Consider the following 15,275-nt stretch of genomic DNA (forward strand, 5'->3'; position numbering starts at 1 on the left):
CATTCCAGTCTCCGGTGTTCGGCGCTGAAAGCTGAAGAACCAGTCGGTCCTGCAGGGTGGCAACGAGCCAGTGATATTTAGAAAGAAGAAACCAAATCACACCACACAAGAGTTGTGTTTTTTCCCAATTTGGATATTTATTGACATCTTCAATGTTTATCTATATTAGCAATTTCGCCAAAATGTTCAGACGCTTTCGTGGAGAATAATGCCAAAAGTGTTTGTTAATTACATTTGATAACGATTTGTGTAAAATAGAGTATATCTAAAAATCAGCTGTGACATCATTTGGAATGCTCCAATCTCGAATACATTTCAAAACCGGCAAACACAATCAGATCTAATCACATTCTTCTCATATACATTTTAAACCAGGAAAGATAACCGTTTACAAGTAAGAGTGGATTATAAACAAATATTTTAAAATGAAAAGAAAAAATTAAATCTTTTCAAAGACTCGACCAGACATAAGCCAAAAGATTTACATGATGTTAGAAACAGTTATAAACCAAAGGCCATCAATGAAGTGAATAGAAAAATAAATGTTCATAGAAGCTTTGAAATCCATATGTTTGCGATATTATGCATCTAAAATGATAATACAGTGGGTTAAAAGCAATAAAGTGAGGGAATTGTCCAACATTTAGTTTAATGCGATAATTCCTCTACTTGCATCGAGTCCGATGAGAAGAACAACTGTAATGTGTGTACTGTAGTAATACTGATCTTTTAAATCCAACTAATTTCACACAAACAAAACCCAAAATGTTGGACTATTCCTTTAACTTAAAACAACTGTCACAGAGTGAAATGCCTAACCTGTGATTTGTTAACTAAACTTTACACAAACCCAAATGAACTGCAGGTTAAGCAGATGGGGGAATTCTTAAAATCATATTTCATGTCTTGTGCTAATCTTTAAATAGTCTATGAACTAACATTTTAATATCTCTTGAATTGAAATGTGGATAGCTAACTAATTCATCTAAAATTCAAGACATGATCGATGCAGAGGAAAACAATCATGTGTAAGCAGATAAGTGAAACCTTTTAGTGCTGGTGTGTGTACAATATGTGTGTTTTATGGCTGAACGTGTCGTCTGCGTTTTTCTGTCAAACCAGGATGTTGGCCATGAACAGAGCAGTGACGGTGGCGAGGGCCAGGCTCACCCCGGAGGCCCCGGGCAGGCCGGGAGCAGCATTGCACAGGTTGGTATTGCAGCATGTCTTGGTCATGTGGTACAAGGTGGTGTTGGAAGAGGAAATGGAAGAGGGCAAGTCTGTGTTTTCGGTCGTGTTGCACTTAGCCAACACTAGACAGCCCTTCTTCTTAATGTCCACAAAGCCAACTGTAGAGTGACAGCAAACACACACAATCAGTGTCCATTGTTAAAAGTATAGTGCAGTGCGAGGCATCCAATGTTGTAGTTGGCTGACCTTGACACACATTTCCAGGAAATCACATAATTCATCTAGGGTAATCCATATGGAATAAAAAACATTAAACTATTTCATAAAAAAAAAACTCTTATCAAGGTCTGGATCTAAATATGTTTTTTTTTTTAACTACTTTTCCAGGCAGCCATTGGTCTTATTCATTTCGTTATGATTTTAAAAACAATCAATTAGCAGCTGAAGCTTGTTAAGGAATATAAAGTTACTAAATCATTGACATAAAGTTGACGCAGGATTTTTGTTCACTACGATGTAGTTCACAAGGTCCAATCTTTCAATCATATAAATGGAACATAAAAAAGGCACAAAGGCGAGTTTGTCGCCGCAACTGATGACATTTTAATTCATGTGGATTTAAAGTTAAATATTTACTTTGATCTTGCAAACTTTATACTTTAGTGCATAGTGTTGGGTAGATTGTGTGGGCACAAGAATACCAGCTTTTCAGTCAAGTCAAGTCAAGTCATGGAACATCAACCTATTTTGGATGGATATAAGTTCAACCCATATCCTTTTTCCCTCCAGTACTATGCATTTAAACTGTTTATTCATGACTTTTATCCTAAAGTGTAAACAGCTAATGTTGAATGTGTTAAAACTGACTGGTGAAAACTGACTTCTTGAAAATATGTCCTTGTACCTCCGGGCCACTGTAAAAGTACCACATGAGGTAATGGGACCCCTGATTAAGAATCCATGTTTTAAACTTACTACAATGTTCTGTTGATCAACCAATTATAAAATCATGCAATTGTCCTGGGAAAATAATAACCCTCAACCTTGACATTTATTTTACAGGTGTCAAGAATGCATACGATGTGGAGTCATGAGTGTTGGTGACAACCGTCCTTTAGGAGAATGTCATCTGGTGAGATTGTTAGCTTCTTACCTGCTTCCCCATTACCACTGTAGCAAAGTTCTCCACTTGCACATGTTATTTTAGTGGTTATGCAGTAGTCACCAAAGCCGATTGTGCATTTGTAGCACTGCAGGGCTTGACCTGCGAGTTGGAGGGACACGGGAGGAAGATGGAGAAAAGAAGGGGAGAGGAAGAAGAATAGCAAAATTAGCGTAAATAGGTTTTCCACAGACAAAGTTATGTGAAAAACGTAGCTAATAAAACATTCTCTCGTGTGTCTGAAACAAAGGCTTTCAAGGATTTAAGTGTTCAGTTTCACAGTTGATCAGTTTACAGACACAAAATGACAGCAGACTACAGATAATAGTTCCCTTTTAAGAACATATACATTCAAACCATTAGTTTGGAAGGTGGGTTTATAGTCGAGGTTTGTTGACAAAAGCCTGCCTTACAGATAACGGGTCTAAAAAGGTCATAGGGGATCAACCCGGGATGTTCATTTGCTCAGGTTATTACTAATCCATCTCACTGAGATGAGCTCACATGACAGAAGCAAGTTTTTAATGACTACCATACATTTTGGACAAATCCCGAGCTGCATGTAGTGATGAATGTGAGGGACGTCAGGAAATAGATTCACAGAAATGTCAAATGTTAATACACCACCTAACAGACTTACATCTAAAAGACAAGTTAACTCTTATGGAGAGCAAAAGAGCCTGGAGAATATTTTTCAATTCACGAATATCAGGGTTAACCTTGCTAATTTTTACATGAAACGACTATATAAAATCTCATATCATAGCCTGGAATTTATTTAGAAGTTTCATAACAAGAAATCAATGTACTTTTTTACCAGCACCTTCAAGAAATGCTACAAGTAACGTGTATTCTTCCCATTCATTGTCAGTTTTTCTAACTTTGGATGTGTATGAAGTAACTTTATTATAATTAAAGATCTTTGTTTTGTGTAAAAAAACAAAGACGGGTGATATAACAAGCAGACAGGTCAATCAATCCGCTATTTTTGAATGAGGCCTTGAGGTAAGTTAAAGAGAAGGAGAAACTCCTATAACTTTTTCACCATCAGCCACACCTTGTTTGATGTTGTCGGATCAAGAGCACAACCACACCCAGAAAGAATAATCAAATATGACCACAGTACAGTAACACAACCTTGTTCCCATTACTACTTCCACTGCATCACCTTCATTTCCCTGTAGTCAAAATGTTTCTGATACGTCCTCTCTCATACTTTGTCACAATCGGTCCACTTATATAAGGATGCTTCATTTGTTCATGAAAGTTATTATTTGAAATTAATAAGGTTGTATTGTGTATGATTTGGGCTGAAAATATGTGTTATTGTTGATCAAAATCTAAGCATTATTTTGAGACCAGAAGTGTCACTTTGTTAGCACCGTGAGATTGTAGCATCCACTGAGCTGTGCTAAAGATTGTAAAATTGAAAAAAAAAACATAAACTGTTATAATAATGAATGCACAAGGTGTAAATAAACTCAATCCAATGTAATAACGGCCTGGTCAATTCAACCCTTTATGAAGTCACATGAAGCAAAGGATCATTACAACCATTGAATTCTTTCAGAAACCAGAGGAGTGCCTTACATGCACCTGTACACTTGATTTGTGACTGATCAAATAAAAAAGATTTTATTGTTAAGTGCAGTGAATATTTTGCTGACATTTTACAAGAAATCTGCTCAGTGCTGCCTGAAGAAAGTTTCACAGACGTTCCTGCTATTAAAGGTCAATTAAAAAAAAAAAACTTGACTGGGAGTGATGCTAAGTAAATAGATGGAACAAATGTTTCATTGTAAAGACAACAAACTTAAACTACGTCTTTGTTCTTGGGTAGGAATCAAGCATTGAGGGGCAGCCATTGTGAAACTGTGTGACTCAGAGCTGGGAGGGGAGATAATGCACCATGAGGGTGCTCCGGTAAAGCCATTGTTGTCAGGAACCTGCCACTCCAGTTTCCATGTAAACACCCCATGACATCCGTGGAAAGTAAATTGAAGTCATCATACACAAATAATGTGTCTGGAAGGTTCCCTTTCTTTGTGTAAGATCAAGATATATGTTGTGTGTTTAGTTCAAAACTATTCAAATAAGTTAATAAAGTCAATGTTCATGTTTGTTGTACTGTGTGTACATGTTTAACACAGGGATTTTCCTCAGAGTAAAGTTTATACTCTGTGATCATAAAAGGTCCTGACAGTCTGATAAGTGACTTTTAAGATTACAATGTTTTTTTTAATTATTAAACTGTATAATTGTATCTTGTGGTACCCAATCAGCGATCAGGACCCAGATCATAAAACTAATGAGCGGGAACAACTTTAAAGCAGATTTGATAACGTTTATATAATATATATATATAAACAAATTAACAATAATAAATATAAAATATTTCTTATCCTATATCTAATAGAACTGCTCGGGCCTTGATAGATTGAGTTGGGAAGTTTATGAGATCTTTCTAGAGGGTTATCAAGAATAACTTTTATCCAATGACCTTTTCCCTCTCTGTCTGTGTCCGTGTCTTCTCTTGTTCCGATTAACCCAGCCAAATCTTTTTTCTTGTTTTGGATCTATATCTACGCCGGGATCCGGAGTCGAGGCTGATCCTCTTGCTGTAGTCCTGTGTCTTGGATCCTCCATCCTGAGTTCTGGATTAAGTCGTGGACTTCGGGTCGTGGCTGAACCTGTCTCTGCGGTCCTGCCTGGGTCTCGTCATGCTGCTTCCCTGATGGCTTCCACAGGATTGTAGCTGACATCCTCGTGGATTCATCTTCTTATTACAGACACATGCATTTCCTAACATTCGGTCTATATGCTGTAAAATGTATTATCTCTTCGATTTACACACGGCATCTCTTGCACGTCTGTCCGTCCTGGGAGAGGGATCCCTCCTCTGTTGCTCTCCCTGAGGTTAATATATAATGTGATATTTCTTCTTTTAAGAATGTATCGTCTCACTTTAAATGAATGATGAATATTGAAGGGCTGTAAGTAACACAGATTTTCAAAATCAAGCTAGGCATTTTCTCTCAAGCAACCAATCATTATTTTCTGATGAGACTTATATCATGACCATTCGTCATTTTTAGCAGGCACTGACATGTTTGGTTATACTTAGTCCGCACTTTCTTTTCATAATTAGTATATAGTAGAGAAATAACTAAGACTTCACCAAAAGTGAGAGAGTTTTATTTGAAAAGGTAGAAGTGTAGGAGATATTTTCAAGTGACAAAATATATTTTGTATGATCCCTTTGGTCTGCCTGATGTCAATTATAATGTCACGAGATACCGCACCTCAGAGATGCAAAACAAGGCCACACCTTAGTACAGAAACGGCACCACACCTTTTTTTCAGCTTTCGGTTAGACCCGAGTGTAAGTAGAGCTTATCTCAGAAAGAGCTGACTATCCTCTGTACTTCTATTTGGCTCCTTCTCACATATGATCTCAGACATATCATTAAAAATAATAAAATGTTGTGACATGAAAAACATTTCTTGATCTGGAAGACATTCAACCTTCACATTTCTTTCCAAAAAGCAACATATATCTGACTGACTTGTTTTAAAACCAAGCTAAACCGCAATAAAGTAAAACGTCAGCAAATAATGAATCATAAATAATTACCCATTTAAGTGACATAAAATGGCCTTGTTGCAGCCACACCTAGTAATACTTCAGCGCTCTGCAATGCCGACCAACATGTTGCCATCTGAAATCTAGTCTGACCTGATCCTCCATTTAATAAAGTCTTCCAAACACGACACAGGTTTACCTTGAAAAAGAGATTGATGATCTCAATGGGACCACCTGGTTAAATAAAGGTTTAATAATTAATAAAAACACACATTTACACAGTGTTCTTTGTCAGTCCGGAGGGGAGGTCACATGGGATCACTAAAGTGTAATGATGTTCAATTACAGTGGGCATTTTGTTCACTGTAGCAGAAGGGGCTCAACATGTCATTTGTTGCATCCTCACCTCTCATGATCGCGACAACGCCAGCGTGTTTACTCAAAGCGCAGGCTAAAGATCAAGAAGCGAAGTATGCGTCTAATGAAAACAAGACGCAATAGGCAGGGGAGAATTGGCAGGTGACAGGCATCACTACATATTTCCGAGATTCTTTCTTTCAGTCTTTATTTCGAACAGATTAAAAAACAACAAATAACAAATGTGAAAAACAGAATACCGTATTATTATAATACAGTATTTATCCACATTCATGGTAATATTTGTATATTCAACAAAAAAACAAAAAATGTCTTCATATTAATAATAAATCATATGTGTCCGAAAGGGAATAGGAGGAAGCAAATGCTTATTCATTCCCACCCCTTACTTGATCAATGATTGTCCTTTAAATCATTATGCAAGTTATTCCTACATACATTTACATTTATACATACATATACAATCATTTCTCATCTTCAATCACCTTTCTTCTTTCTCATACTTTTCCAAAAAAGTGTTTCTGTACATCCTTTTAAACTGAATTATGCTTGTGCTTTGTTTTAACTCCTGCTCCAAACCATTCCATAAAATCACCCCACAGATTGTTAAACTCATACTTCTCAGAGTTGTTCTGACCTTGAGTTGTTTAAAATGTAGATTTCCTCTCAAATTATACCCACCCTCTCCGTCTACGAACAATGTTTTTAATTTCCTAGGAAGTAGATTATGTCTGGCTCTGTACATGATTTGTGCCGTTTAAATTTAACCAGATCAGTGAACTTCAATATGTGTGACTTCAAAAATAATACATTAGTGTGTTCAAGATATCCAACATTATTGATAACTCTTATAGCCCTTTTTTGTAATGTGCATAACGGCTGTAGGTTGGTTTTGTACGCGTTTCCCCAAATCTCCACACAGTAAATCAGATATGGCAATATTAGTGTGTTATATAGAGTATGCAATGAGTTGTGGTCCAGAATGTGTCTGGCTTTTCCCAATATTGCGATAGTTTTAGCCAGTTTTGCTTTTACATGAGTGATATGAGGTTTCCAGCTGATTTTGTGGTCTAAAACCACACCAAGGAACTTAATTTCATATACTCTTTCTATGTGTATGTTATCTAGTATTAATTGTATCTGTGGATTTGTTTTATGTTTTCCAAATAACATAATCTTTGTTTTGCTTATATTTAATGATAATTTGTTTGTGTCAAACCAATGTTTTACTTTAATCATATCTGCTGTTATCACTTCCATTAGCTCTTTCAAATTGTCACCGGAACAAAACATATTAGTGTCTTCTGCAAATAAAATAAATTTCAATATATTTGATACTCTGCAAATGTCGTTGATGTATATTATGAACAGCTTTGGACCCAACACGGACCCCTGAGATACTCCACAAGTTATGTTCATGTATTCTGATTTATGTTCACCAATTTCAACAAATTGTTGTCTGTTGCTTAAATAATCTCACCCGGTTTAATCCCACCCCTCTGATGCCATACCGTTCCAGTTTTATCAGTAACATATTGTGATCTATGGTGTCAAATGCTTTTTGTAAGTCTATAAATATTCCCACTGCTTGTTTTTTTTATTGTCCATGCAGTTTGCTATTTCCTCACTTAATTCCATTAGTGCTATAGATGTTGATCTATCTTTCCTGAATCCATATTGACTGTCATCCAAAAGCTGATGTGTTTCCATGAAACTGTCAAGTCTTTTTGTAAAAAGCTTTTCAAGGATCTTGGAAACCTGAGAGAGCAATGAAACAGGTCTGTAATTTGTGTCATGGTGTTTATCCCCAGTTTTATATAATGGTATAACTTTTGCTATTTAAATTTTATTTGGGAATTTACCAGATTGAAAAGACAAGTTAAGGAGATGAGTCAATGGTTCTGCAATTTCTTCAATAATGTTTTTACTATAATCATATCAATATTATTCCAATCGGTCGAGGATTTTCTTTTACATTTTCGCACAGTATCGATAATTTATTTTTCTTCGACTGGTGTGAGGAAGAAAGAGCTATTGTTTTCATTCCAAAGGTCCGTACCTTCCCCTTTAGTTGTTTCTACCGTTTTAATTTTTTCTCTAGATTAAAATGTCACGATGCATATGACTTCAAGAACACTTTGGCATAGGGAGAAACATGTTTTTTTCTTATTCCTGGAAGTCATTGTGCCATTGTGCAGACAATTAAGTCACTTCCCCTGAAGCACCGGCAATGAGCTCGTTGAGAAATGTGCTGAGAAAATACACACATTTGAAGGGCCATTCAATGAGGAGTCCCAGACAAGTAACTGACAGGAGTGTAATTCAACCTTCCAAAATTTTCCCACACCACGCCGCTCCTCCGCTCCCTCCACTGGCTTCCGGTAACTGCTAGAATCCACTTCAAGACACTGGTACTTGCGTACCATGCTGCGAATGGATCTGGCCCTTCCTACATCCAGGACATGGTTAAACTGTACACCCCAGCACGTGCACTACGCTCTGCATCAACCAAACGACTCGCTGCACCCTCGCTGCGAGGGGGACCCAAGTTCCCATCAGCAAAAACACGTGGGTTTGCTATCCTGGCTCCAAAATGGTGGAATGAGCTCCCCATTGAAATCAGGACCGCAGAAAGCTTACACACCTTCCGGTGCAGACTGAAAACTCATCTCTTTCGACTCCACTTCGAGCGATAGAATGACTAACAAAGAACTGCTAACAGAGCACTTATATACTAATAAAGGACTGGCTTATCTATAGCCAGTTGAGCAGCACTTGAAACGATTGGCTCTTTGAATCCTGATGTTCTTATATGATTCTGTTTTCCTCAAGGTTGTGTCTTCCTGGTCGAATGTACTTATTGTAAGTCGCTTTGGATAAAAGCGTCAGCTAAATGCAATGTAATGTAATGGCGTTAAAAAACAAATTGTAACATTGAAATTCAATTGCTATCTGTATCTATTAATAAATAGACAGTTTTGGTAGTTTGAAGTAGGGTTGTATGAGGTATCCATCGTAAGTGTGTTACCTCCATAGACACCGAATGAATAAGTAGGCCACCTTATACAACCCCACTATCACACTCACAAACTAAACCATTAATGTTTTGGACAGTTCAATCTATTATTATTATTATTATTATTATTATTATGTATAAGATGATATATTTTTTTTAAATATTTTGTACATGAAGTCTTCTTCTTCAAATGATTAGGCAACTATGGCTGTAAAATAAATTCAACTAGGTCAAAGATTACAATATCCTTCACTAACATAGGTCAAGTAGAAGTAGGTAAGTAGAAGTGAGTACGGATAAGTAGCTAAGTAGAAAATGTATTATGTTATTTAATACAAAAAGGGATTTACAGCCCAAGGTATTCACAAAACTACTTTTAAGCTAAATTAAGAGCTAGTGCAGATAAATAATTCAACAAATAATGCTGGTTGCTCGGTGACCAGCGACTATTCTTTAGTAAAGTAGCCTTTTCAAATTGAACCAAACTCTACCTCTTTCAAGCAGTTTGATAACAAACCCAGTCTGATCTCTGAGGTGTGGCACCCTCAAAGTGTAGTGTCAGACATATACTGCCCTCTGCTGCTCTGTCACTAAAACTACACATCATAAACCACAGGAACACGAGGACGAACCCAAAACACAGAGGGATAGAGAACAAATACCAATAAAAAGTGGCTGTGTTTAAGAGACGAAAATCCTGTAAAAATCTAAAATAACAAGGAGCTAGAAATAATAAAATTGATTATAGCTCTGATGTGGTTGATCGTGTCTTTGATGTTGCTTTTACAGCAATCAGCGCTCTGCCAGAAATTAGGCTCACATTTAGAGCAATGTGCTAAAATACCGTCCCACTGCGCATGGAAATTTAAAAGGATCGTAAAAACTATATGCAAACTAGTGTACTAAAAGTATGAGGGTAAATATATACAGACTGACTTAAAAGCGTCTGCATGTACCAGGACTATAATCCTTACACATACAACCTTACAAAAGGTTACGGTGAATACCCTTAGGTGTGTGTTGTGAGTTGTGTATATATATACACACACGAAGGTCACCGTACCCAGATCCTTGAAGGCTGATTAGCCAGACTGATGGCAGGAGTTTTCACATTAACGGTTTGTCGCACACAGTGCTTTTTGTCCACCTCTGAATTAAATCTGCTTTTTTGCAGATAAAGTAAAAAAGTAAAGTAAAGTTGGTCAGCACTAAATGTTACACTCAATTTTACAACTTAACTGACATCTGGGTTCAAAAGTATCCAAGTATTTTTGTCTATATTCTGACGGCTGGTGCTTGGGTAAACCTCAGTAGCCTGTAACATGTTTACTTCAAAAATCACCCAGACTGCCATCTGGAATCCTCTGCTTCTAAGGAACAAACACACCCACACACCCATATCTCTTCATCCCTCCTGGTGACCTCGGTATATAATTACCTACATTTGTGAATCACCTTTTGTCACAAACAAGAACTTTAGTAAAGGGTTTGTAGGTTAAAAAGATAAAGGTTTTCACGTGTCAAGTATAATAAAGCAGCCAAGATGGGAATATAGTTCCTCAAAGTTAGGGTGTGGTTTGAAACGGGAGACTTTAACAACAGAGAGTAGGTACCCAAAGGATTACATCGGACTACAAAAGACTCAAAATACAATAGCTGAAGAACATGTCCATTATAACGGGCCCAGTCGGAGTGGAATTTGAGACTTGGTCAAAGCGTCAACTGTTACAAGGTGAGGAATTTCTCATGCAATGGCTGGCAGGTTGGGGCATGATTCAGTCTTTTAATAAGGTCTGGAAGAAACCCCAAAATAACGCCCTCTTACTACAAACAGGCTGCCTCACCCTAACCTGTAATCACAGCTTTAAAGTAAAGCCTGGGATGTGCACAGAGGATACAAACAGGAAAACTCTGCAGCTACTTGTTGTGAGAATCTAGCTGTCCGTTGAATAGGAGTCCACTAGTCCTTGGCAACCAAACTGTTTGCGTTTAACCGCTTCTCTTTTGAATAACAGACAGTAGGGAAACAATTATATTATACATTTCCAGAGACTTAGGTGGTTTCTCAAATGTATAGTTTTTTCTGACCAACAGAACAAATGTTCAGTTTAATGTTGGATATGATGAGGAAAACCAGCAAATAGTCACAATTGAAATACATGAATCACAACCATTTTTACTTTAAAAAAAATTGTTTGAACTGTTTGTCTGTCACTTAAGCTAACGGCTTCAACTAGCCTGTTTGCCCATCCCGCCCATCTGTGTGTTACTTTGAGCTAACTACCCCACTGTTTACCCATAGTTGCACATTACTTTAAGCCCACTTAGTAAACCTTTAACCTTTTCCACTGTTAATTTATAAGTTTAACCTTAAGCTCAATTTGATTATACTGTCTGCACACTACTTTAAGCAACAGTATAACCCATTATTTTACTAGCCAATTTCAAACATGTGCTTTTTAACTCTCTTTTTTTTTATCTGGCTTTTTTTTTTCTTTTTAAATTGAATTTGAAAACAAAAAGTATATGGATAGAACAAATGCAGAGATGAAAATAGCTGAGTCTTATCTGCAACTGTCAAATGTGTTCTCCATTCGACAAAAAACTAACGCAACAAAACCAGAAAAATGCTATATCATGTTATGACAATAACCAAAAACAAATTTAATCTCCAATCACTGTAGCCAACGGGCATTAGTCATGAAGGTGGCCACACCTTGCTTTAGGCCCCCTGCCCCTAAATGGATGTGATACACCACTTGTAGTGAACACACCCTGTCAACATCTGCCTACTAAGAACACAATAATTCACATTTCTGAGACACATTTCCAAAATAACCACAAATAAAGCCATTTATTAGTTTTTCACCCCAGGAAAAACTATTTGGTAAGAGCTTTTTCGTCTAGCAAATCTTTATGAAAAAAATTAAATCACGGAAAAAAGATTAAAGATCAATCTAGAAGGACAATTTTGAAATGTAACGTAACCTAATCATCTAGCCTACAACTTGCACAAAATAAATAATAGGCCTACATGATGAACACAGCGATACGCTGCAGACCCAACAGATATTGTTCAGGGTACCCAAGCACATTAAAACACAGCCTCACTATGTTGTGTAGCAAAACGTTATTTTTTGCAGCAGAAATAGTTATACGATGTCTTTGGAATTATAGTCCGTTCGGTTTTAATCACTGTTTGATAAGTGAGTTTGACACGCTGTAGAATGACGCAAAACGTGGCATTTTAAAATGAAAAGGCTTAATCAGAATGATGTCGTTTTTACTCACCGACTGCAAAGCAGAATCCGACAGCCAAAAGCTGGAGAATAATTCTGTTCATCTTGGATAAAAGGAGGGTACAGTTATACACTTGCAGAGTGACTGTGAGGACTCAGACCGTTATAATATTTGATCACACAACAAACTTTTTCAGCCATTTATAATTTTCCACCTCCCATCCGAACGTCACCGTTATCCAATCAGAGGAGATCTTCTGGGAAATCCACCCAGTTTCTAAACTCTCCCACTTGGGTGACTCACAGGTAAAGGGATATTACATTCCTGCAAGTTGTGTGGGAAAGCTGGGAAAACAGGAAATTACATTTTTTTGAATGCTGGTTTCTTTGTATTGAACTCTATGTCGATCCTGTGTGGATTTATATTGTTTTGATGGAGCTGAAAGGTGACTTAAATGTTGTTTTATTACCTTTGTAGCCACTCTGTACATTTATCACTGTCTGGTGCTATTTACCTTTACTTAATTTCAGCAGCAAATAGTGTACTCTTTACTCCACTATCTAAATTTCACAGCTAGTTGATATTAAGATTGCATTAACAATACACGTGACACTTATTAATACTTGTAATTGTTAATGATTAAACCAATGCTTTCAGTTTTGTTTTTGTTCAGTCTAGAAAATAAACAGTAGTGGGGGAATTTGGAGGAAATATGAGTTGCAAAATAGAGGCTCTTAACTCATCCACTTCTAATTGTAATCTATAGTGTCAATTATTAAATCAAACAAACTGTATAGCACCTTTCACGCAGGTTAATCAGTTCAAAGTGCTTCACAGATAAGATGGAACAAGTAGGCAGTAAAAAAAGACATGACTGCATGTGTGACGATGAAAACGATAAAAATGTCATGAAGACATTTAAAGGCTTTAATAACAGCAATAGCAGTACCACAGCTTAACAAATAGAATAACAATGTACATCTTAATAACAATGAAGTAGGTGAAGTAATAATATATAGAACATATTATTTCAAAAGCCTAAATGGTATGTTTTTTAGTTTACATTTAACAACTTCAAGACACCATCTCTAAGATAAGAGTACACAAAGGAGCAGCTATATTAACATAACTGAGCAAATTGAGATACTATCTGTCCTCCTGTTGCTCAATAAGACTCAGTAAACAGACCAACAACAGTATCCTAATCTGTCATGGCATCTAAAACCTCCTGGCTGGTGTGTGTGTGTGTGTGTGTGTGTGTGTGTGTGTGTGTGTGTGTGTGTGTGTGTGTGTGTGTGTGTGTGTGTGTGTGTGTGTGTGTGTGTGTGTGCGTGCGTGCGTGCGTGCGTGCGTGCGTGCGTGCGTGCGTGCGTGCGTGCGTGCGAAAATGAGCTTATAATGACACAGTACACTTCCTCGCTGATTGCTTTATTCTTTGCTTCATAACACAATGAATCATTGGATAATAGTATATTTATGTTCCTGCTGAGCCTCTTTTTGGTTCAACTGTCTACTCAGCATTCTGTCTTTACCATCATTATATCGATGCTGAGAATAATAGTCAGTTGCAGACTTAGTCCGCATCAGTAGGAAGGACACTAAAAGAGCCATATCATGCAGTTTAAACCTACCTTTCTCTTGTTACATGAATATTTAAAAGATGTGCACAAATTACATTAAAGCCAAGGTAACAGAATTGGGAACATCTCAAATGTGGAAGAAGCCAAGTTTCCACATTGTATAAAAAAGGAAGATGATCATGTAAAACACAAAAGCTCTATATAGAAGCAATGGTTGTTTGAAATTGTAGTTGCTCACATACACTTCTATTGAATGTAATTTATTTTAGTTTAGCTGTTGGCCGTAGAAAAGGGGATACATTTTGTGTTTTTATTGTTAAATCAGGTTATAATCAGGCAAGGAATTATTAAATGGTGTTAGCATTTTTGTTTATTTGTCAGTTGTCTCAGTTTGCTTTGAAACATAGCATCGAGGCATGAATAAACTCGAATGTATAGTAAGAATTCTTTTTTATCAAATGTGTTTTTGGCTCTAAATAATAAGAAAAGAGTACACCTCGAGAAAAGATTGGTATTTTGTTACTGATGCAAATTCTGCACGTATGTCTGCTGGATAACCAGCATTTTGTTTTAGAGAAACAACTTTTACAGTTTGTTTCTTGAAGAAACAATCATCCAAGTTAAAAATATATTTTGTGTTTTATATCAAGTCCAAACTAGGATAGGGAAGTCTCTGCAGGTCCTCCCCCACGTTCTGATCTAGATGAATGAGACGCAGTGATAAAACGGATAAAACGGCTTCACCTAGATTCATTTCAGGACTTTGGATGAGCTGAATTATTCGCAGCAAGTCTGGTCTCGCCCAGAGTTTGTCCCAGAGCATTCTCTGTTTGTTTTTGAGTGTTTGCAAACAGGGAGAGACAAATCATTTGGTTAATTAGTGATGGGTTGAGTCATGGATGAAGCAATTACTAACATTTTCACAGTTTGTTTGTCCACATCAGTTAAAAGCACTGGTGTTTGTAAGTGATAGGCTTGTTTGTGTTTTTCTAATGATTATCTCGGCATGTGACTTTAAAAAGGGGCATGATGTGGTTTGCTGCTGGCAGGGGAGACAGTTATGAAATGAAATCTTTAGAGTCATCGTTTTGAAATACTTTGCTGAGCGGGAGGCTGTTCGGGCTC

General features: G+C 37.0%; 1 protein-coding gene across 1 annotated transcript; it reads right to left on the reverse strand.

Annotated features, from left to right (window-relative positions):
- Nucleotides 1-112: 112 nt before the first annotated feature.
- Nucleotides 113-12,753, reverse strand: LOC117455309 (sperm acrosome membrane-associated protein 4-like). Its single transcript, XM_034094753.2, has 3 exons — nt 12,622-12,753; nt 2,345-2,455; nt 113-1,349 (listed from the first exon to the last, which is right to left on the reverse strand). The coding sequence occupies exons 1-3, from the start codon at nt 12,671-12,673 to the stop codon at nt 1,114-1,116; spliced, it is 399 nt and encodes a 132-aa protein (XP_033950644.1). The 5' UTR covers nt 12,674-12,753; the 3' UTR covers nt 113-1,113.
- Nucleotides 12,754-15,275: the final 2,522 nt, after the last annotated feature.

Source organism: Pseudochaenichthys georgianus, chromosome 11, assembly GCF_902827115.2.
Source record: "Pseudochaenichthys georgianus chromosome 11, fPseGeo1.2, whole genome shotgun sequence".
NCBI classification, from domain to species: Eukaryota; Metazoa; Chordata; class Actinopteri; order Perciformes; family Channichthyidae; genus Pseudochaenichthys; species Pseudochaenichthys georgianus.